Below are 22,181 nucleotides of genomic sequence, written 5' to 3'. Positions count from 1 at the left end.
ATCACAAGATGGAAACCATGCATGGTGACAGAACATGGAGGAAAGAAAATAGGAGAGGCCTTGACGTCACATTTTTGAAGCTGGAAATGCAGCCATGTTGGTGTGCCATCTCCCGTTGTGCCTCCAATCAACTCGCCGAAGCAGTAAGGTGGGAAATTTGAACTTGCATTGCTACGAGCCGCCGGTAGTGTGTGCTGCTGACGCATGTCAGAGCAAAGCTTATGAAACTTCTGTAACTGTTTTAGTGAAGCAGATGTGCTCCTGTGCTTTCTGTGGCACATTGAAGACGACGACGAAGACCCATGCCATGACTACTTAAGTGTGTCTGTTGCTGACTGACAACTCACACTCACAGACCCAAAACTCAACTTTCAAGCTGGCACACCATGCTCCAAAGTCAGGTTATCTTGCAAACAGAATCTGCTGTGAGAAAGACACGGGCCAAAAAAGATCTGCCTCACTTTTCAGAGGCCTAGAGCAGCAGCGGGAGCTTCAGGAGCGCGGTTGCTATGGCAACGATGTTTGGGGTACCATTCTCAGTGCTGCTTTGCAAAAAACAGCACAGGACTTCTGCCACAATACGTCTGTGCCGGCCGGGGCCTCTCCTATGCTTTCCTTCCTCCATGCGACAGGACAAGTTCTCACATATGATGATGCACTGCTTTCAGTCTGCTTACAAAAGTACATTCAAATGCTAAGGTATTTTACATGTTAAGCTAGCAACAAGTTGGGCCATGTGTTCTTGGCATTCTGGAGAAGGGCATGCATCACAGGACAAATTAACACAATGGTTTGTCTGGGTGTGGGCAATCATCCCGTTTCATATTGTTGCAGAGTCATTTGATAAATGTAGAATATCAAGCACTCTATGGACTGTACGCAGGGCAACATGTTGTACTTTATAGAGTGACGATGATGGGCATTAAGTAAGGCATTTTAATTCTGTGAAGGTAAAGTTTGCTGTTTTTGTCTTTCTTCCGGAATTGGAGGTGCATTGGGTGCATGTTCAATTATGCCTTGTTTAGGAACCCTAATACCATTTTTAGGTTAGTTTCCTATTTTGAATCCATAAAAAGTGAGTGTGCATTTGAGTCTGGAAGGTGTTGGAATCAGGCTAAGTATACTGCCATATGAACCAACGGTGTGTTTTGGTTTCTTTATGCCTCTTTTTTTTCGTTATTCCTGCCAAATATATTGTCTCATTGGTACTGTCATGGTTGAATTAACGGAAGTCGTCTGTATTTACCTTTGTGTGGTAAGGAGAATATTCATATTTAATAGATGTTTTATTATTCCCTAGTAGCTCTGCAACTTAACGCTTTGATGCACGCATTTCAAGTTATATTTTGGGGTCTTCTCTTCAGCTCGAACGAGGAAGGTGGCAGCCTGATGTGGATGGAGCAGCAGCCAAGCTCCGGCTCCTCCTCACTCAGCGAGCACCGGCTCCTGGAAGCAGCACACCGGGGGCTGCTCTGGCTGCGTGACCTGCGCCACCAGAACACCCTCACTCCACAGGTTAGGCTTCTCTGTAAACTATAAAAGAAAGTTTACACCCTCTGGGGTGTACCTTGTTCTGAAACAATAATTGTCTTCTGTCTGGCTTGTGTTTGCTTGCTTGCTTGGAAACTGTGCACTAATTTCCTGTCAGGAATGCTATATCAAGCTGGTAAGGCGCATGTTATTCGTCAGCTGGAAGTACAGGGCTCACAGGGTTGAAGAAAAGAAACACTCTAGACGATCATTATTAAAGGGTCCCTAAATTGCTCTGGAAAATTTTGTAAATGCATAGGGTACATCTACAGTAAAACATTAACGCCACAGTTTAAGTGAAGCATCTCATATTAAGAGAGCTACAGATGATTACAAGTTGCCCTACTACCTAGCCAGACTTTTTCTCCTCAACTCGTTTGCTGAACGACCGGGGCTCAACTTTGCCTTCATTGGCTGTACGTCATGATACGACGTCGTCTCATCTACTTCTGGTTGTCTCAGAGCCAGCGCGCGAAGCCTCTCCAACCTCTCCGCTAGCTGCCTGGCCGTCAGTCTCCATCAAGTGCTATTCAAGCAGCATGCATTACGAGCATTCTGTCACAGTTCTGAGTCTGTCTGGTATTCCGATAACCACATGCGAGCTGGGCATTTTGGCACATGGGTGGAGGCATAAATTGTAGCCCTTCTATACTACTGCCACTATGGTGAAGGGGCTTAGTGTAAACCTGAGCGCCGTGCACGGTGCAGCCACCTGGTGGCGCAGAGCTTAACCAGCCAAACACAGAGCTACTATTGCTGTAACCAAGTGTAAAACATTTTAAACATAAAAAAAAAGAATGTGTTCATGATTATGCACCTGCCCAAAATTTATACCATCAGCAAAGTAGAATGCACTTGGTTACTGCTGTACTAGTTCTGTGTTTGTCTGGTTGAGCTCTGTGGTGGCTGCACCGTGCAGGCCGTTCATGTTTGCACGTCCGCTCATCCGGTAAAACGTCCAGGCCCAGTACGCTTAAGACCAGCACTGACTGCGTGGCTTGCATCAGCGCAGAGAATGTTGCAACACAAGCAGACGACACTTGCTGTGTGCCATAAGTGCTTCAGTGTAGTTATACATTTTTATTGTGTATTGTCTTTCTGTTACCTTTCTTTTGGAAACAAAGTAACCAACATTCCAACTATTGCAACATTTGTTCACCATAAAGCTGGAAAAACTGTCGATGACATCACCTGGGTAACTAATGGCACTGCTTGGCCAACTGATGTCAATTGTGGTAACTAGTCAGTTGGGAGAGGGCGGATGAAAAATGGGAGCGGTGTCACTGCAATCAGTAGCGATGCACATATTTAAACACCTTATAATAAATTGCACGCTTTACACAGACCGCCCATGTGCATCACTTAAGACTGCTATTGAAATAATCTTCACCATTTTTTTATTATTATTAAGATATCATCAAGCGATGCTCAAGAGACGATCCGCCGCGAGAACGACGAAAAAATTGGTCGATGCCCTTGGCACGAGCGAGTGTCAGCCTGGCTGCCTGGCTCCAGTGTAAATAGCATCTTTCGTCTGTGTCTTTCCACACGTAAGATCTCTGGTGGAGGTCAGCGATCCCCGTCCTCACCACGGAACTCCGAAGTGGTCGGCACACCGAGCTTGTCACCATGCCTCCCGGTGACGAGCCCGCCTCTGCAACGGCTTCGGCTTGTCCGACTGCTCCAATCGTCACGGTTGCCCCAGCTCGTGACCCACGTGTGTTCTCTGGCCTGGAGGGACAAGATGTTGATGACTGGATCAAGCTCTATGAACACGCCAGTGCTAATAACAGGTGGGACCCAACGATTATGCTCGCCAATGTCATCTTTTATCTCGGCGGCACCCCACGCGTGTGGCACCAAACCCAAGATGACGAAATAACCAGTTGGGACAGTTTTAAAGAAAAGCTACGGGAACTGCTCGGCGACCCCATTGGGCGCAAGGCTGCCGCGGGAAAGGCTCTTGCGTCTCGTGTTCAGTCATCTACAGAGCCATACGTTTGCTACATCCTCGACGTCTTGGCTCTATGCCGTAAAGCTGACGACAATATGTCCGAAGCAGATAAAGTGGCACATGTGCTAAAAGGCATCGCCGACAATGCTTTCAATTTGCTTGTTTTCGGCAACGTCTCGACTATCGACGCCATTATAAAAGAATGCCGCCGCCTTGAACAGGCTAAGAGCCGCCGTATGTCACACCACATTGCGCGGCTACCCAACACTGCTGCTACATCAACATGCTAGGGTCGACCGCGTCAGACCACCACCTGTGACGACGTCACCCGTATTGTTCGCCGCGAACTCGAGGCCGCCTATTTGCCAGCCTTCTCCATGACGCCTCCCGATTCGCCAGCAACCACCATTGCGATGATTCAGCCCGTGGTCAGACAGGAATTTGGAAACATGGGTCTGAACACCGTGTGTTCCACGTCTCGACCCAGCGTTCCCCAGTTCTCCAGCGGCCCTCCTCGTCCCCGGCAGTCCTTTTCTGCCACGTCTCGCCGCAACCCGTCCGAATGGCGTACCTCTGATGACAGGCCGATCTGCTTCCACTGCAGTCGCATCGGCCACGTCGCCCGTCACTGCCGAAACCGATGGCCACCACCTCCTCGGACTTACGCCGCCACTTATCCCCGCACCTTCGGACCTTCTGTACCCTATGCCACCCGCCATGAACCCACTACCGCTGATGCCCCTGCTCCGAACCTTCGCTACAGCCGCTCGCCCTCACCTCGACGCCACCAGTCTCGTTCGCCCCAACCCCGCCGCTTCTCTTCGCCGCCTATCGCCTCCCGGACCCAGCCGGAAAACTAGACACTGCAGCTTCTGGAGGTGAAGCTGCGTTGTCGACCCTGCCCTCAAATCCTCTGCTCACGTTACCTACTAACCGAAACCTTCTTGACGTTGACGGCTATCCTGTCACGGCACTCATTGATACAGGAGCACATCTTTCAATTATGAGTGCTGCCTTTCGACGACGACTGAACAAGCTCGTCACCCCAGCGTCGGCACGCGTCGTCCGCATTGCGGATGGCGGTACTGTGCCTATCATCGGCATGTGTCCGGCACGTGTCAGCATCGCCGGCCGCCACACTCCTGTCCTCTTCACCGTAATTGCTCATTGCCCCCACGACCTTATTCTCGGCCTCGATTTTCTCTCCGCCCATTCTTCTCTTATTGACTGCTCTTCCAGTACCCTTCGCCTTGAGTTGCCGATGCTCGGAGAACTTTCTGACACACCCCACCGCTGCTTAGGTTCCACCGGCTTTCTTCGCCTGCCGCCAAAGTCCATAGCCTACATTGAACTGTTGTCTTTCCCACCAGTTCCTGATGGCGAGTACCTCGTCACTCCCCTGCCCGACATTCCAATACAGTATGACGTCACCGTGCCTCACAGTATACTTACTATTACTGCGAACCACACTCGCATGCCTGTCTGTAACTTTGGATTGGCAAAGCAAATTCTCCCGCAAGGTATTTGCCTTGCCACCGTTGATTGTCTCGGCGACCAATACGTGGCAGCGTTATCGACCGATGGTTCTCGCGAGCTTAGCATGCCCCTTGCGCCAGCCTCGGGCGTCGATCCCAACATAAAGAAAATGGTTGCGGCGGACCTGTCCTCTACGCAAGCTGAAGACCTTTGCGAAGTATTATCGTCCTACCGCGATATTTTCGGCTTCGACGATCGCCCTTTAGGCCAGACGCTCACGGTCAAGCATCGGATTCTTACTGGCGATGCTGCGCCTATTCACCGTTGACCGTAATGAGTTTCTGCATCGGAACACCGAGTAATTCAAGATGAAGTGAACAAAATGCTCGATAAAAACATCATTGAGCCTTCATCAAGTCCCTGGGCGTCACCTGTGGTGTTGGTTAAGAAGAAGGACGGCACGTGACGCTTCTGTGTAGACTACCGTCATCTGAACAACATTACTAAGAAGGACGTCTACCCGCTCCCACGTATAGACGACGCCCTTGACTGCCTGCACGGTTCCAGCTATTTCTCGTCTATTGATCTTCGTTCGGGATATTGGCAGATTGCTGTTGACAATATGGACAGAGAAAAAAACGCGTTCATCACACCTGATGGCCTATACCAATTTAAAGTAATGCCGTTTGGCTTATGCAACGCCCCTGCCACCTTTGAGCATATGATGGACTCCTTGCTCCAAGGTTTCAAATGGTCCACATGCCTCTGCTACCTTGACGACGTCATTGTCTTCTCGCCAACGTTCAACACTCACCTTGAGCGTCTCACAACTATACTTGATGTATTTCGAAAGGCGAAGCTGCAACTTAATTCGTCCAAATGTCGTTTTGGCCACCGACAAATTACTCTTCTGGGCCATCTCGTTGACGCTTCCGAAGTACAGCCTGATCCTGACAAAACTAGCGCTGTCCGAGAGTTTCCGGTTCCGAAGACAGCCGCAGACGTTCGAAGTTTTGTAGGGCTGTGCTCGTACTTTTGTCGTTTTGTTCCAGATTTTGTGACAATTACTAGGCCCCTAACTAATCTTTTGAAGAAAGGCGTACAATTCTCGTGGGGTACTACAGAAGCCGCCGCCTTCTCTCGTCTCATCACTCTTCTAACCTCACCACACATTCTCGCCCACTTCGACCCTGAGGCCCCTACAGAATTACGTACAGATGCCAGCGGTCATGGCGTAGGTGCCGTCTTAGCCCAGGGTCAGCGTGGCAAGGAACGCATTATTGCTTATGCGAGCCGCCTCCTAGCACCATCGGAGCGCAACTATTCCATTACGGAACGAGAGTGCCTTGCTGTTGTCTAGGCGGTTGCGAAGTTCCGTCCTTACCTTTACGGTCGCCCTTTTTCCGTAGTCACTGACCATCATGCTCTCTGCTGGCTCTCATCGCTAAAAGATCCTACAGGCCGGTTTGGTCGATGGGCTTTGAGGCTACAGGAATTTTCATATACCGTGATGTACAAGTCTGGCCGCCTGCACCAAGACGCTGACAGTTTGTCGCGTTACCCTGTTGACGACTCTAACTCCTCCAATATTTCCAGTGCTTCTTGCGTGTTCTCTGTATTCCAGCTGCTTAATTTCGCCGATGAGCAACGCCGTGACGCCTACATCAGAGCACTCATAGACCGTTTTGAACACTCTCCGGCCAATGCTACTCTACGCCTCTTCGTCCTCCGTGACGGTATTCTGTAACGTCATAACCTTCATCCGGACGGCTCTGAGTTCCTGCTTGTAATACCTAAACACCTCCGCTCCACCGTTCTGGAAGAGCTTCACGACGCACAAACGGCAGGACACCTCGGCGTATCTCAAACCTATGACTGTACGTCGCCGTTTTTCCTGGCCGGGCCTTGCCCGTTCCGTACGACGTTACGTCGCCGCTCGGGAACTTTGCCAATGACGCAAGAAACCTTCCCAGCTGGTTACCTGCAGCCGCTCGACATCCCTGCCGAGCCCTTCCATCGTGTCGGCTTAGACCTTCTCGGCCCATTTCCGGAATCCACGTCAGGAAACAAGTGCGTTGCAGTTGCGGCGGACTACGCGACCCGCTACGCCGTAACCCGTGCTCTTCCGACCAGTTGCGCAACTGATGTTGCGGACTTCCTCCTACATGATATTATTTTGATGCATGGTGCTCCGTGTCAATTGCTTACATACTGCGGCCGCACCTTTTTGGCCAAAGTCATTGATGATATCATGCGTGCCGGCTCAATACAGCATAAATTTACCACCTCCTACCTCCCCCAAACCAACGGCCTCACTGAGCGTTTGAACCACACCCTTACAGACATGCTATCCAAATACGTTTCAGACGACCACCGTTACTGGGACCTGGCTCTACCTTACATTACCTTTGCATACAACTCTTCCCGTCTCGAAACTGCTGGCTTTTCCCCATTTTACCTCTTGTATGGCCACGAACCAGCACTACCACTGGACACTGTGCTTCCGTCCGCCACAGCTTCAACTAGCGATTATGCCCGTGATGCAATCGCCCATGCTGACCATGCTCGCCAACTTGCGCGCACTCGTCTACAAGTGTCTAAAGACAAGCAGAAACAACGCTATGACCTCCGTCACCGTGATGTCCATTTTGTGCCCGGCGCCCTCGTGTTGCTTTGGTCACCATCACGTAGAGTCGGCCTTTGTGAAAGACTGCTTTCCTGTTACACAGGCCCATATCGCGTGATACGCAAAGTGACCGATGTCACCTATGAAATGGTTCTAGACACGCCCACTACGTCCTCCGCTGTGACAACCAGTGACATTGTCCACGTTGCCCGACTCAAGCCCTACAACTCTCCATGCACCTTGGATATTTAACAGCACCGTGACGGTGCTTTTGCCGCCGGGGGGTAATATTACGATATCATCAAGCAATGCTCAAGAGACGATCCGCCGCAAGAACGACGAAGAAATTGGGGGTACACAGGTCTTAAAAACTGAAAATCGCTAAAGAAATCAAATTTTGGGAAGTACTTGTTTGGGCATCCCTAATGCCTAATCTGCACCATATCAAAACGACTTGCCGAAAAAAGGCACCCTAAGTGTCTGAAAAAAATTATTTTGCCAGCGTAGATGGCGAGAAAAGACCCCAAAATTGTGCAGAAACACCAGAGTTTACGGAGCTATTTCTCATCTTTTCCACCTATGAGCGCCATCATCTTGGTGTCGTTCGAAACCTCAAAGTTCAGTCTTTTAGTTCCCCGCATCCTCGCCGACGATGGCTTCATAGAAAGATCACAAACATAAAACCAGGATGTCTACCAAACGGGAAAACCGGGAATTCTCAGGGATTTTGAGTAGTCTTGAAATACTCGGGGAAAACTCAAGGAATTCGTGCTTACATCAGGGAAAATTAGCTGTACATTTATTGAAAGGAAAGGAAAGTCTCACTAATGCTGGCTCGAGTAACAGAGAGGAATTGTAACGAATCGTTTTTGACGCCGTGTCGTAGGCTGGAAGAGTTGCCAGTGTACAGTCAGTGATACATTTACCCGATGCCTGATTTTTGGGACATGGCCGCCAATTCGGATGGCTTCCCGGGACCACCACCTACCCCGTAGAGTCAATCTATAAGAATGTCTGAAATTTTGGACGCAGGAACCTTTCGCCGTCCGATTTCCGGACTTTTTGCCTTGACTGCAGGTCCGAAATGGTATTAGTCAAAGCCACCACCGCCGCCATTTTGGTTATCTTGCCGCCTCGAACTGGAATTCTGGCACGCAGATCCACTGGCTGACGTAGCCACCACTGGCAGCGCTAGGCCAAACTGCTTCGACTTTCGCTATTAAGCTCCTTGCCGTTCAGTGCCGCGTTTTTTTATTGAAAGAATTTGCTGCTGTCAGCGATGGCACCAACTCCGCCTTTGTAATCTTTGCGATTGGCTTCGAAGCTCGGAAAACAAGGCATGTTGCAAAGTGCGTTTTTGAAAGCTAGCTTCGCCTCAGTACAACAGTGTTACGCGGCGAAGCATAAGCAAAAGTACTGCGGTGAAGCATAACAAGCGTGGGAAGAAGCAGTTGTCAAGGGAAACGGTATGTATTCCTTTATTATACACGTGTGCGCCCGCCGTTTCCTGTCGCCGTACGAGCACCGATATGCCTAATAAATGTACTGGCAGGCATCCAGAACTTTTTCACATGTGCCTGCGACGAGTTTAGCCTTTAAGGGAAGTTAAAGACGCGCATTTAGTTTTTTTCGACTGCCTGATTTTTCGGACGTTTTTTCGGCTTCTAGAGAGTGCTAAAAATTGAACGATGACTGTACAACTGACCAAGAGGATGCTTCAAATGGTCCTTGGGGTGAACGCGCAGCAGAAGGAACACGAGAACAGAAAGGACCGACGAATTGAGGAATAAACGGGAAAGGAAGCGTTGCCGCTGCTTCTTTGAAGGAGCTTGAGCTCAAAAAACAAAGTGTTGGCTGAAGTCGAGATGCAGGTGTCCCTCATCCAAACCAAAATAAGCTCTTTAAAGCAGTGAAATGTAACACGGAGGTATTGTGCACGGGCTGAGAGTATGTCGGGACCGTTGAGGTTGACTTTCCAGCTGTTCAGGGAGACTCTCACTTGCGATAAAGTTCGGGCCTCATGCCAGTGAGCTTGCTATATAGAAAAAGCCCTTATTTGAAAATATTTGCTTCTGTATGCTCTTGAAGCATTTCCTTTTATTTATATTTGAAAATGTTCGACTTGATTTGCAATGTGCTTTACCATTTCTTTTGAATATATTTTATTTGCTGTGTATTTTACTTACCCCTCCCTTCTGTTTCTTTTTGTATAAAATGAACACTGCTCCTTAGTATTCAAAGTGTATTAAGTCGTTTGTTTATCTTTTAACATGCTTACTTGAGAGTGACAGCATTGGGCGACATGGTGTCAGCCCGTCTTGACATAGAACAAAGTTCTCAGGGAATTTTGCAAAGTCACTCACGGAAAACCTGGAAAACTCAGGGAATTTGGCAATGTCAACTTGGAAGACACCCTGCAAACAATCAGGGGGTGGTCTGACGAAGCTCGTAATGCACGCGGCCTTCCTAATGGCTCAGTGCACCAGCACGCTGAGAGGCGCCTTCCGATTGGCTGTTGCTATGGCAACTAGGTCTAGCAGACGAGCTCGTCTTCTAGCCTGCTAGTGGGTCTGCTTTGAAAACTGTTCATACGCCGTTTCTTTGTTGATCGTATTGTGAACCTAAGTGGCAAATTGTCCCTCTCAAAAAGCAAAGTTTGAAACCGAACACACGTCCACGAAAAGTGAAGCGCAAGCCCTCTGTGCTTCCCACAGCTCTGCTTCTCTTCTCTGCTTCCCAAGGTTCAGATGAGCCGATGAGATTGCACCGGAGATAAGTCACTGTGTCGCGCAATCTCAATCTGCATCAGCAATAAGGGAGCAACGAAGCTAACCATTGCCCTTTGCCCTCGCGTCTAGTTCTACTTTGGAGACCGCAGACGATGTGCTGATGCCTATTCCCGCGCCTCTCGTGCGTACGCGGGTTCGTATTGGTGCATTCCAGATTTCTGTTACGAGCCTATGCATCCGCCTAATGTCAACATCGGCAGAATAAATCGTGTTTTTAATTATACATTAATTATTATTTCCCGGTTTTAAAGCTTGAAATTTATATTCTTCCAGTATTTTTAGTTTTTATGTTTTTCTCAAGTACAGCTTTTTTGAAGTCTCCTAATTTTGAGATCGGCACACTGTGTCCCTTCTACTCATTCAATTCTCGCCATTTTTTTTCTCTTTTTTTTTTTGAATGCTGGCAAATTGGAGAGTGCACAAAAACTATGATTTAGTGTCTAAGGACACTGAAATATTTTGAAATCCTATAGAAATCGCCAACAGGAATTCACATTTGTAAAGCTACAGCATTAGATTTTCATAACTCTGGCTAAAGTAGAGATACAAACATGCAAATGCTAGCTTGCAATCTTTGAACGTCCGGGAACATACCTGCATACTTTTATCTATCTTGTTGCAGTAGGTTTTTTGCAAATCATCTAAAATATTTAACATGAGAAGAATTGTAACAACTTTTTTTTTTATTGACTTTGGAAATATCTTAATTTCATATTTGTAAGCAGCACACAAGATTAGATGCGTCCTGAAAGTTTCGTGCGTCGAGAGCGAATATCAAAAATGGTTGTTCTGGATGCCATGTCCCCTCATATTTAATGCTGTTTGTTTTTTGTACTTTTCTCAAAACACAAATTTTAGGCTCCGTGTAATATTCAGGCCTCGATATCTCAACACCAAGAACAGATAGAAGTAAATTTTTTTTTATTTTTTGCAGAACGGAGCTTAATGTATGCTCTGTAAAGTATAGCAAGCAAATTTTTTTGTTTTCACTTTGGAAATTAATTATCTTGCTACATTTTCTGTTGCATGGTTGCCACATTTTGTGGGTTTGTATTCAATGGGCTATAAAATATCTATTAATGGTCAGGTAAAAAAGTGCTTGCTATCCTTCATTCCTTACTCTTTGTGCTATCTAAACATGCCTTACAAATAAATTTTTATTGTGTCATTTATTTTCCGTTGTGGGCCTAAACAATGGAAGTAAGATCTTAATTATTGTAGGAACTAATTGACCTAGAACGAAACTGAAAGCACACTTGAAATTGGCACAAAAGTCTTAATAAGATTGTAAGGGGGGACACAGCTATTGAAAGAAGGTTCATCATGTTTTTCATCAATATAATGAAACCTTACACTCTTATTAAGATTTTTGGGCCAATTTCAAACATGTAATTAGTTTTGATGTAGGACCCTTCATCACTGTGAACAATTGGGCTTTTATAGCGTTCCGTATCGTCAGCGCATCACCAGTGCTAAAGCTGTGGCGCCATCTGCTAAGTAGAAATCAAACCAGTTTTACGGCTTGGTGCCATGTTTGCAGTCCTATCAGCATGAAAACAAACAGCCGATCTCAATAATTACAACAAAACATACCTAATGATTTGAACTCAGCTTGAGATGTGACTTAGCGATGACAGATTTTGCCGCTCATTTCTGCTGACAGGGCAGAGAGTCAGTAAGAAGCACGAATTCGGGTCAAAGTAAGTGTTCAGCACTGTACAAATACCATGTTGCCACGTTTAGGGTGTCTATTACAGTTACTGGGGGTAACTGCCACATTAATTTTCGGTATAAGGCGTGCACGTGCAAAGGTTGTAACGTGTCATGTATCGTTGTACTGTATCATGTAGCGAGCAAAAATACTACTCTCTACTGTAGCCAATAATCAGTCAGTTACACCTGGAACTATATACTGCTGCGGATATTGCCTGTGCACGGATTGTACCTTCGGCAGTGCTGAAACCAGCTTGTGAGATGGAGTATAGTAATTATTGTAAGAAACTCTACGGTTGCTGCTGCTGCTGCAAGCCGGCACACACGACGTCACGACAGTGGTGTGCGTGCTGGCGTGCAGCTGGCGTGCGTTCACAATCCTCCAGAAATAGAGCCATCCGTTCAAAAGCATATGCAATAAACACTGCGTATTGGAGCAATCACGTCTCTTGAGTCGAATTTCGATGCCTCCCTTATTTCTTCATATTTTTATTTAGTATCCCTTTAGGGACAACAAACTGTGCAAACTTATAGTTTATTCCCATCTTCCAGGCCAACCACCCCATCTTGGTTTTGTGCATAGAACAGCTAACCCTTGCAGAGCAGACAGCTGCCACTCCATTGCTCTCTCGTGTACTCTGCGTGTAGGTCAGTGCACTAGCTCCACACTGATTTCACAGACATGGGATAGAATGCGAGTGAGCGACGAAGGGTGTGATTGGACGTGGCGGTGTACAGGCACGAGTGCCGGTCAATGCGAGCATATCAGCAAAAGTCAGCGACGATGAGTTTGAGGGGATGTACAACGAATGCAAGCGACTGTTGGCAAGTGTGAATGGATGCGAGTACAAACTTTAATGTGAGCACTGGTGAGTGTGAGTGGATGCGAGTGTGAACGTGGGCGGGCGTGCCAGTGAGGGTGAATAGTAGCAACTATGAATGTGAATGAACGTTGGCAAGCACGTTTGGGCGCAAGTAGCAGCGTGAGTGAGCATTGAATGCGAGTGAGCACAGTGCTCTAAAGAATATTGGTGAGTGAGCATGAGTATCCACTTATTCTATTGACCTGTGCCTGCGGCACACACAGCTTAGTTTTTCTTAGCAAGCGCAGTGGCATAAGGAACGGCTCGCTCCCATTTTTTGTGTCGCACGAGCAGCAGGTGCAGCTGGTGGAACGGCTGAGCCAGGAGCTGGTGCTGGTGGCCCCATGTTTGCCACGCTTCTTCTTCCAAGCCCTGCAGGCCACCACGATCAAGGTACGGGGCGACAGCCACATCCTTCCATTCACAAGTTTTTTGTCACTCAAGCAATGCGAACGTGGCCACAGGCAGTGCAAAACAGGCCAGAAGGCAAGGGACAGACAGCACAAGTGCATGCCTGCCAACTCTCACGAATTTTTCGGAAGGTTCATAAATTTGTTTCTGAATGCCACATTAAACTCCATAAAAGAAAAAATTCTGTTCGCAGGAATGTTTTGAAGCTCTTGAAAGATAGAGTGGCACAAGATTACAAAAAAAAAAATGCCCCAAAAAATGAAATTGAGAGGGTACCTTTACAATATAGGCCAGAACATACTTGCATCAAACAAGTTTATTTGAAAAAGTTCCCTGAGCAGGCAGAGTTGGCTACAGCAGAGTCGCTGGAAAAGTCACTGTGATCTAAAAAGCAATGTGTATCTTGTCAGTATATCCTGTTGTAATTCTTCTGCTGCTGATGTGGCTGTTTATAAATGGGTGTCCTCTACCTCCTTTTTCTTCCATGTCATGCTCGTTAGATTTTTATGTATTTTGATGTTCACAGGCTAGCATTTATGTGAGCACGAACTCTCAACTGGCTTGGATGTGCAAAACACCAAGTGCAATCGAAAAAACAAAGCAGAATCTAAGAAATGCCAGAGCAGCAACATCATACGAGATGTACTAGATGTATGTGCTCTCAAGAAATCCTAACTCTTTTTTCAAGTTTTGTCTGTGCCGACCAGCCCAACCATAGCGTAAGCAAACCAGGTTTCATTTGATTTAATAAATTAAATTTAACTTCTGGGGTGTTATGTACGAAACCCACAATCTGGTTACAAGGCATGTCGTAGTGGGGGACTCCAGATTAATTTTCATCACCTGGTGTTTTTTATCGTGCACCTAAATCTTAAGTACGCGGGCATACACGCGCCATTGAAATACGGCCACCACAGCCAGGATCAAATTCTTGACCTCGAGCTTGGCAGCACAAAGTTATAGCCGCATTTGATTTAATGCCCGTTAGACGAGGCTGTCTTGTAAGTTTATGTGTGTGCAAGGCATCCTTCTGCTGTGAAATGCCAGCGGTGAAGTAGTCGACCCACCTCAGTACTCGTGATCACAGACCAGTGCTGCATGGACACTGCAGATGTCGTAGTGCAGAGCGTCAGAAAGAAAGAACGTGCAACCATGAAAAAGCAACACACTGTGAGGGAGTTCATTGGCAAGGCCAGAGTGCTGCTATCCAAATAAGCTCTCTGACCTACCTTGTACCGCATTCTTTGTGCAAGCTGTGCAACCAGGGTGGCTCGCAGTTTAAAGTGATTGAAAGCTGTGTATCTGAGCCGCTGATATATGACCAAGCTTTCCAAAACACTGGAAAGCAAAGAGGGTGCTCGTCTGTTGCTATGTGAGAGGGCACCTAGTGGCACAGCTGAAAGTTTATTTTGGTTGCACACCAAATCAACTGTGTGCATTTAACCAGGAGGATGCACAGCGTGTGCTAAAACAAAAGTTAAAATGTACTTTGTGTATCACACTTTAACCTCCTTTATGCCTGTTGTCAGTAGTTATTTCTAGGTACCTGTATATTCACCGCTATAGGGATGCGCAAATATTCGAAATTTTGAGTAAAAGCCAAGTAATTATTAGTTATTCTAAACTGTTGTATAATTAGTTTCTGTTATTACAGTCGAACTTCGTTATAACAAAGTCGCATCGGCCACAAAAAAGTAATGTCTACTACCGTATTTACTCGCATAATGATTGCACTTTTTGTAAAAAAGAAAATTGCCGCAAATTCAGGGGTGCGATCATTATGCGGGTTAAATTACCCGCGAAAAGAAAACAATTTTTTTTTTCATCCTGCATTTGCTGAAAGAAGACAACAGGTCAACAAATAGGTGGCTGCCGTTGTAACAGTGCAGGACACCAAAATAAACATGGCAGCCAGCGGAGCAAGCCGAACGCGCCGAACGCAATTTTTTTTTCTTCTCGTAAGTACGTTAAGTGCATTGAAACAGTTTCTTCCATATAGGTAATGAAAAATATCATTACTATCGGCAAGTTCGCGGCAACAACGTAGCCATGTCCACTTTGAGGGGACAGAAACAGATGGGCGCGCTTAGCTGCCGGTGACATAGAAACACATGGCCGGCATGCTGCAGAAACTGCGGCATCTGTCTTCACTACTATCCTAATACGACACGTTTCCGCTAAGGGTGGGTGAATATCTTAGCTGTGTTACAAGCGTCGGCGTATGAATAGGGTACACTTTTAACGTATCAGTGTATACGTGGCTACTATCGTTGCCGCTCGCGATTTGTTGCGTGCCCACGAGTGCAGACGAGAGGAACCAAAAGGGGCTATTTTTGTTGTTGTTGACCTCAACCATTATAAAGCCTACAAATAATAAAGACAAGGCAAGTTTGGTTGTAGCTTTTCTGTTTTGTTTTTTTTCACGGAAGTGCTGAAAGTGATGAAAGGAATGAAATGGGGCATCTGCTTAAGAATGTTTGGTGCGTGCAGACCGCTTGGTTTGTCTTGAAGAGTCGTTCGTGTAGCATTCGACAGATGGTAAGCGCGATCATTATTAGCTAGACTTGGCACACGACATATCGCTGCGGCAAGTTCGGGGTGCGATCATTACAGGGGAAATTTAAAAAATCGAATTTTGATGACAAAATTCAGGGGTGCAATCATTACGCGAGTTCGATCATTATGTGAGTAAATACGGTAATGTAGCATGCTCCCCACGTTTGCAATCACAAAGAATGTAGATATGCAGAATTTACCTTCATGGAAGCATTTTTTTTTGTATATGAGCGTTCATAATGAAAGCAGCATGTCATCATCATCATTTGTGCTTCATTGACCACAGATACCAAGCACTCAGGTGTGGTATCTGTTATAGCGATTACATTTAGACATACTACTATTATCACATTCACGAGAGCTCTTACGTGCCCCTGCATTGAACTTCTCGAAGTATGCGGCCGAGAGCATTGCTGGCACTGTGCAAAGATAGCAAACTTGGCACATCGCCAGAAAGGCTGTCAGCCATATACACTGATGCCTCCTGTGCTCAGTCGCACGAAATTTCTGAAAGTGATGGTATCTCTGAAAGTGAGCACAAAATGAACCCACAGCCGCACCCTCAACATCCTTCAGGAAAATGTGCTCTGTCATCATCCCGACAGTGCATCTGGCAGCTCTGATGCCAGGCTGTTGCCAAAGGTACAACAGTGGTTTGGTATTCGATTGCATTGCACCGACAAATTGTGGACCCGTTCCTTTGGGAAAAAATGGCCAGGCTTAGCTTGGTTAAGCCAAGAATGCGTTGCATATTGTGTTGGGGCCCAGCTTTTCCTCTGGCTGTCGTGACGTCACGTCACGTGGTTGCGCTAAAGGTCAATCAATGGTGGCTGCCTGGCCGCGCCCAAGGGCTGAAGTGAGTGATTGCAATATGCAACGCATAAAACTCTAGTGTAGGGGTATGAGCCACTATGGTGGCTCATACCCCCAATGGTGGCTGCCCGGTCGCGCCCAAGGGCTGAACTGAGTGATTGCAATATGCAACGCATAAAAGTGTGCATTAGGTTCGTGTGAATACGGTACTTCTTTATATCCAATTCATTATACCAGTGTTTTTATATAGAGGTTCAACTGGTTAGGTATTTTATTCAATATTCAAAGGTAATTTTTCTGGAATATACAATTTAATTTCTAAAATTCCTTTATGTAATTTTTGCATTGCATAAAGCATTGTATTCTGTAACAGCGATCATCATTTTCGATAGTACACACATAAGGCAGTGGCATTATTAGGCGGTTGTGCTCTATGTATTTCATTTCTGTTGCACTAGGAGATCACATAGTAAGCTTGTAAGCCATGACGTGACATGATGGCAGCTCTTTCTTCACAGCAGGCACAGCAGAATGTAGGGCGTGCGTATATGAAAGTCTGGTGACATTCTTAGCTGGTGTTGGGATTACTCAGCACGTCACATTCTGTGGTGCATGGCTGCGTGACAGGGCAGATTGTGCACCAAGAAAGCAGGGCCACTGAGTCCACAGATCTCCGTCTCTCTTTTCCTGTGCATCTTCCCAGCTCCTTTCTTTCCTGCTAAATCCATTCCACTGGCAACTCTTGCCCCTTACTCAGAGCAAACTGTCTTGACCATTCTTTTGCCTTGGGACAGTTCAGGTGCCTTTAATGTAGTGAGGCAATTACGATGCCCATGGCTAAACGTCTTTCTCCCCTCATTTTCTGCTACCATATCTTTCCTTCTCTCCACTTTTTTGTCTGCATTAATTAATATGCAGTAAGTGAATCAGTCCATTAGCTGTCTAGTTAGATGTTGCTGAGGAGCCATTATCTTTGTTGTTTCAGGCTTTATGGTAAAGCCTGTAGCAGTGCTTGCATGCCTCCATTGACTTGCTGTAGAGCACAAATTGAACAAAGGACAGGGGACAACCAACAAAGATCTTCGTTCAGTTTGTACGCTATACTAAGTCAATGGAGCGCCAACTAGCCTATACCTGTGCATTGCATACTTCACTGTGTGCCAGCATGGTTTTACATGAATATCTCTGCACTGCCGTGTTAGGTGATGGTCCCTCGACCCACTGTGCCGTGCTTGTGTGCAGCTGGCTGTGTCGCCCCAGCAGAAAGGAACGGGTGAGCCCTTGTTCTTGGCACAGCAGGCACAGCTGGCACTGCGTGTCGAGGGCGTCGTGCAGCATCGGTCACCACCAGGGTCACCTGCCCGCACCGTCCACAAGGTGCTCGTCTCCCTCACCACCACACCACCCGGCAGGAGCCAGAACGCTGCACCAGACACCAAGGTGAGCATCAGCTGCACTATATTGTTTTTCACAATAGCAAATATCTCGAGAAACTCCACAGATACCTTGGTTCTCCTCAAGAAAAGTAGAAAAGTACCTATCAAGAAAGTGGTCAGGCAAGGATAACACAATTTCTTCAGTGCTATTCACTGCATGCTTAGAAGAAGCATTCAAGCTATCGGACAGGCAAAGATTAGAAGTGAGGATAAACGGCGAGTATCTCAGCAGCCTCTGGTTTTCAGATGACATTGTCCTGTTCAGCAACACTGGGGATGAATTACAACAAAAGGCTGATGACCTTAGCCGAGAAAGTGTCAGAGTAGGGTTGAAGAGTAATATGCATACGACAAAGGTAAGCTTCATCAGCCTGGCAAGGGAACCAGAATTCATGATTGCCAGTAAGCCTGTGGAGTCTCTGCAGGAATATGTTTATCTTGGTCGGTTACTCATAGGGGACCCAGACCATGAGAAGGAAATTTACAGGAGAATAAAAATGGATGGGAGAGCGTATGGCAGACATTACCAAATTGTGATTGTGAGCTTACCACTGTATTGAAAAGAAAAATGTACAATCCTTTCATTCTACCGGGGTCAACGTATGGGGCAGTAACTTGGAGGTTGACAAAGAAGTTAAGAGACTGCGCAATGAGCGATAGAACAAGAAATGTTAGGCATAATATTAAGAGGGAAAATGGAGATGGACAGGCCATGTATTGCTTAGGGCAGATGACTGGTGGGCCATTAGAGTTACAGAATGAGTGTCAAGGGGAGGGAAGCGCCAGTCGAGGATGGCAGAAAATTAAGTGCGGTGATGAAGTTAGGAAATGTGCGGGCAGGACTTGGAATCAGCTAGCACAAGACAGGGATAATTGGAGATTGCTGGGAGAGGCCTTCGTTCTGCAGAGGATGTAGACAGAAGAACCTCATTCATATGCTTAGGGAAAAGATGCAAGAAAAAACCTACTAACCAGAAAAATGTATGTTCTGAAGTGGCCAAAAAGTTTGCAGACTCAACTGTCGTTGCCATCTACGTAATGCAAAGCATTGTGCGAATGCAGGTGGGCGCAACTGGCCCAAGACGAGCGTCAGTCTTGTGTCTTTGGTGTGCTTACGTTTGCGTTCCTCGATTTGAGCCTGGATAAGCAGCTTATTTGAGTGGAGCATTTTGGCGGGAAGTTTTGATGTGCCCACTCGGCGTGAATTGTAGCAGCACAAAGTGCCAACACACGAGCTGACGGGGCTTTAGCGACCCGAGACGCATCTTGTTGTTTTCCCTTAAACAGTGTTTCAAGTCGATGATGGGAAACCGAAATGAAGTCGTGCTGCTGGGCGACGCTGGAATACGATGCTGCCAGAGTGAAAAACGAGGCTCTATTTGCATTGCCTGCAGCAAGGAACAGCGGTGGATTTGGGCAAAAAAATGTGCAGCACGCTTCCAACGGCACTTATCACAACAGGTTTGGCAGTGATAGCTGTGAATGCAACATGTGACGGCCTGCAAGAATACTTGCTGGTACTGGAATAGGAAACTGAGTGCGCGCCGACGTTTTCACGCGACACGGGTGGGTGAGTACTGCAGGGAAGCTGCTGTTGCAGTAGCACGCAGGCTGCTACTGCACTCAATTGCCTGTGCTACACGCATTTTCTTGTTTACGTGGAATCGAGCGGCTGGGACACACACATTAAAATTAAAAGGAGGACTTGTTCTTGAAGTACTTGTGCACCACAGCACGATGCACAAACAGTGCAAATCGTGAAATATCGCGGCGTGCAGGCACACAGCGAGCAAGGACCCCAATACTGCCCACGCTGACGAACGCTTGCTTCCCGATAACGCCAGATAACGAAACTTTATGGAGCGAGTTAAGCTGACGGCGGGCCAGCGCGGAGGTTGGCGCGCGCGGTGACCATTGAAGGTGAGGGAGTTACGTGGGAGTTGATAGGCAGTGTGAGGGGTGCACAGTTGTAAGGAGGGGCGGGAGGGAAGCATATTTGCTTTCCCGCTAGCTTGATGGATGGCACTAATAACTTCTGCCACCTAAGCGCCCTTACTGCCACGGCAGGGTTGTCGAGGCAGGACTGGGCCTCCACCATTGCTTCCCTCTGCATGCTCACGTGCTTTTTCCTTCATCTGCCGATAGGACGGCGCTGCATTTACGTTCTTTGTCCCACATTCTTAATGTCATGTCTTATGAAGATGACGAAGTTGTTGCCAGTGATAATAATCATGTTGGTGTGCTCCCTTCTGTTGCGGTGTTGTTGTGTGCTAAAGATAAGAAGAGCGAGGTACTGGGTGTCGCCTTCGCGTCCATGTATTCAGGGTTCTTCTTGTACAGAATTGGATGTGGCGCACTGTCTCAGAAAACCTTTCCATTGACACGTCTTGGTTTAGACTCGTCATTGTAAAAGAAAGTCCCTGTTTGGCCCAAAAGGCGAAGCATCGGTTGTGATAGCAAGCAAATTAGGGGACAGCGATATGAAGCAAGGATAGTATTTTTATCGGCTGTATAAACTTGTAAACATAGGCATACCAACTAAATTATCAAGCATGATGTCACACGTGCACAGGCAAACATGAACACATCTCACTTGACGACCGCAGAAACTCGATCACTGTCAAAACGCTGGCGTGAGCAAATGCAGGAGCAGCAGCGAGCGAAGTGACATTCATGCTGTCTATCGTTTCAATGAAAAGTGAGTGCAAAGAATACACAGAACACACGAAGCTACAAGCCACCGATGCACCTAGACTCTGCCCGTAACACAGATCGCTCAGATATGGCTGCGCGACTGCACGCTGCCGCCACATGCGAAGTTGTAGCTGAAGTAGAACCCCTCCCCCCCCCTTGGTGCCTCATAACGTTGGGTGCCTCGCGCACGGCGAAAGATGGCGCGTTTCCTCCCCGCTCCGTCTCTTTCGCACGGGCGAGGTTGAGCCCCGATCGTGGGCTCCCCTCGCAAGTTCTTACTCGCACATATAGCATAGGGTGCGCGGTGACAATGTATCGCCCTTGGACTTTATAGGGTCTCTTCCAAGCTTTTCCTGTATAGTGGGGTCAGAGCAATGCTGGTTGGGGGCGCCGCCGCATGATTTGGGGTGCTGCTGAGAGCATTGTCAGGGCATGGTAAGTTCAAATTAAGCGTGGCAAATGCTTGGACATTCAAATTGCCAGGCATTTTCTAATTTTCTAATTAATGAGATTCAACTGTATTATACAATTGTATTTTGGCGATGCACTGAACGTTGGTGCTGAGAGTATCAGTTGATAGAAATAGCTCATATTTGAATATACTATTCTGCATGCATCTCTTTCTTATTCATATTTGAGAATGTTCGATTCAATTTGCAATGGGTTTTACTATTTCTTTCGAAGATATTTTATTTGCTTTGCATTTATTTTACTAACCCCTCCCTTCTGTTTTCTTTTTGAATAAAATAAACACTACCCCTTACTATTCAAACTGGACTAAGCTTTTTTTTTTTTTTTTAGCATGCTTACAGGGAGTGACACCATTGGGCGACATGATGTAGGGAGCCCCCGTCTTGACATAAAACAAAGTTCTGTGTCACTCAAGGAATATTGCTAGGGCACTCAGGGAAAACCTGGAAAACTCAGGGAATTTGGAAATATGAACTTGGTAGACACCCTGATGATTGTGAGAACAACAGAGTGAAACATGCCACTGATATATGCTTAGTATTCATTAGGATCTTTAAGTTAATTTCGTCTACACTAGAAGAAGTACATAATTTGTTTGTTTTTTTGTTTTGTTTTTTCAGTGATTTACAGTATACCACTTACCGAAAACACAGTGGGTGGCATATGCAATGTTATTTCAGTAGGTAGCGGAAAGTCTGGAGTGGTAGTTTCTTTTGTAAACCCGGCAAAAATGCTGTATTTTTCTGAAAATATCAGTGAACTCAGCATCCGTGTCTGTTTCGCCTATTGCATTTGTCACGCTGATAGTGCTGTTAGTTCGCTGATAGTTCATGAGGATTTAAAATGCAC

At 46.7% G+C, this 22,181-nt stretch overlaps 1 protein-coding gene across 2 annotated transcripts in view; it reads left to right on the top strand.

Moving 5' to 3' along the window:
• defl (Integrator complex subunit 7) overlaps window positions 1-22,181 on the top strand; it is a 126,126-nt gene that overhangs the window by 92,760 nt on the left and 11,185 nt on the right. For both annotated transcript variants that reach the window (XM_050174203.2, XM_055068125.1), the window contains 3 exons: window positions 1,365-1,515; window positions 13,246-13,344; window positions 17,974-18,171. In XM_050174203.2, the coding sequence (XP_050030160.1) occupies window positions 1,365-1,515; window positions 13,246-13,344; window positions 17,974-18,171 (448 nt within the window). The remainder of the gene's footprint in view (window positions 1-1,364; window positions 1,516-13,245; window positions 13,345-17,973; window positions 18,172-22,181) is intronic.

The sequence above is a fragment of the Dermacentor andersoni genome, chromosome 8, assembly GCF_023375885.2.
Source record: "Dermacentor andersoni chromosome 8, qqDerAnde1_hic_scaffold, whole genome shotgun sequence".
In the NCBI taxonomy this organism is placed as follows: Eukaryota; Metazoa; Arthropoda; class Arachnida; order Ixodida; family Ixodidae; genus Dermacentor; species Dermacentor andersoni.
The sequence above is the reverse complement of the archived record's forward strand: the minus strand, read 5'-3'. Positions and strand labels throughout refer to the sequence as shown.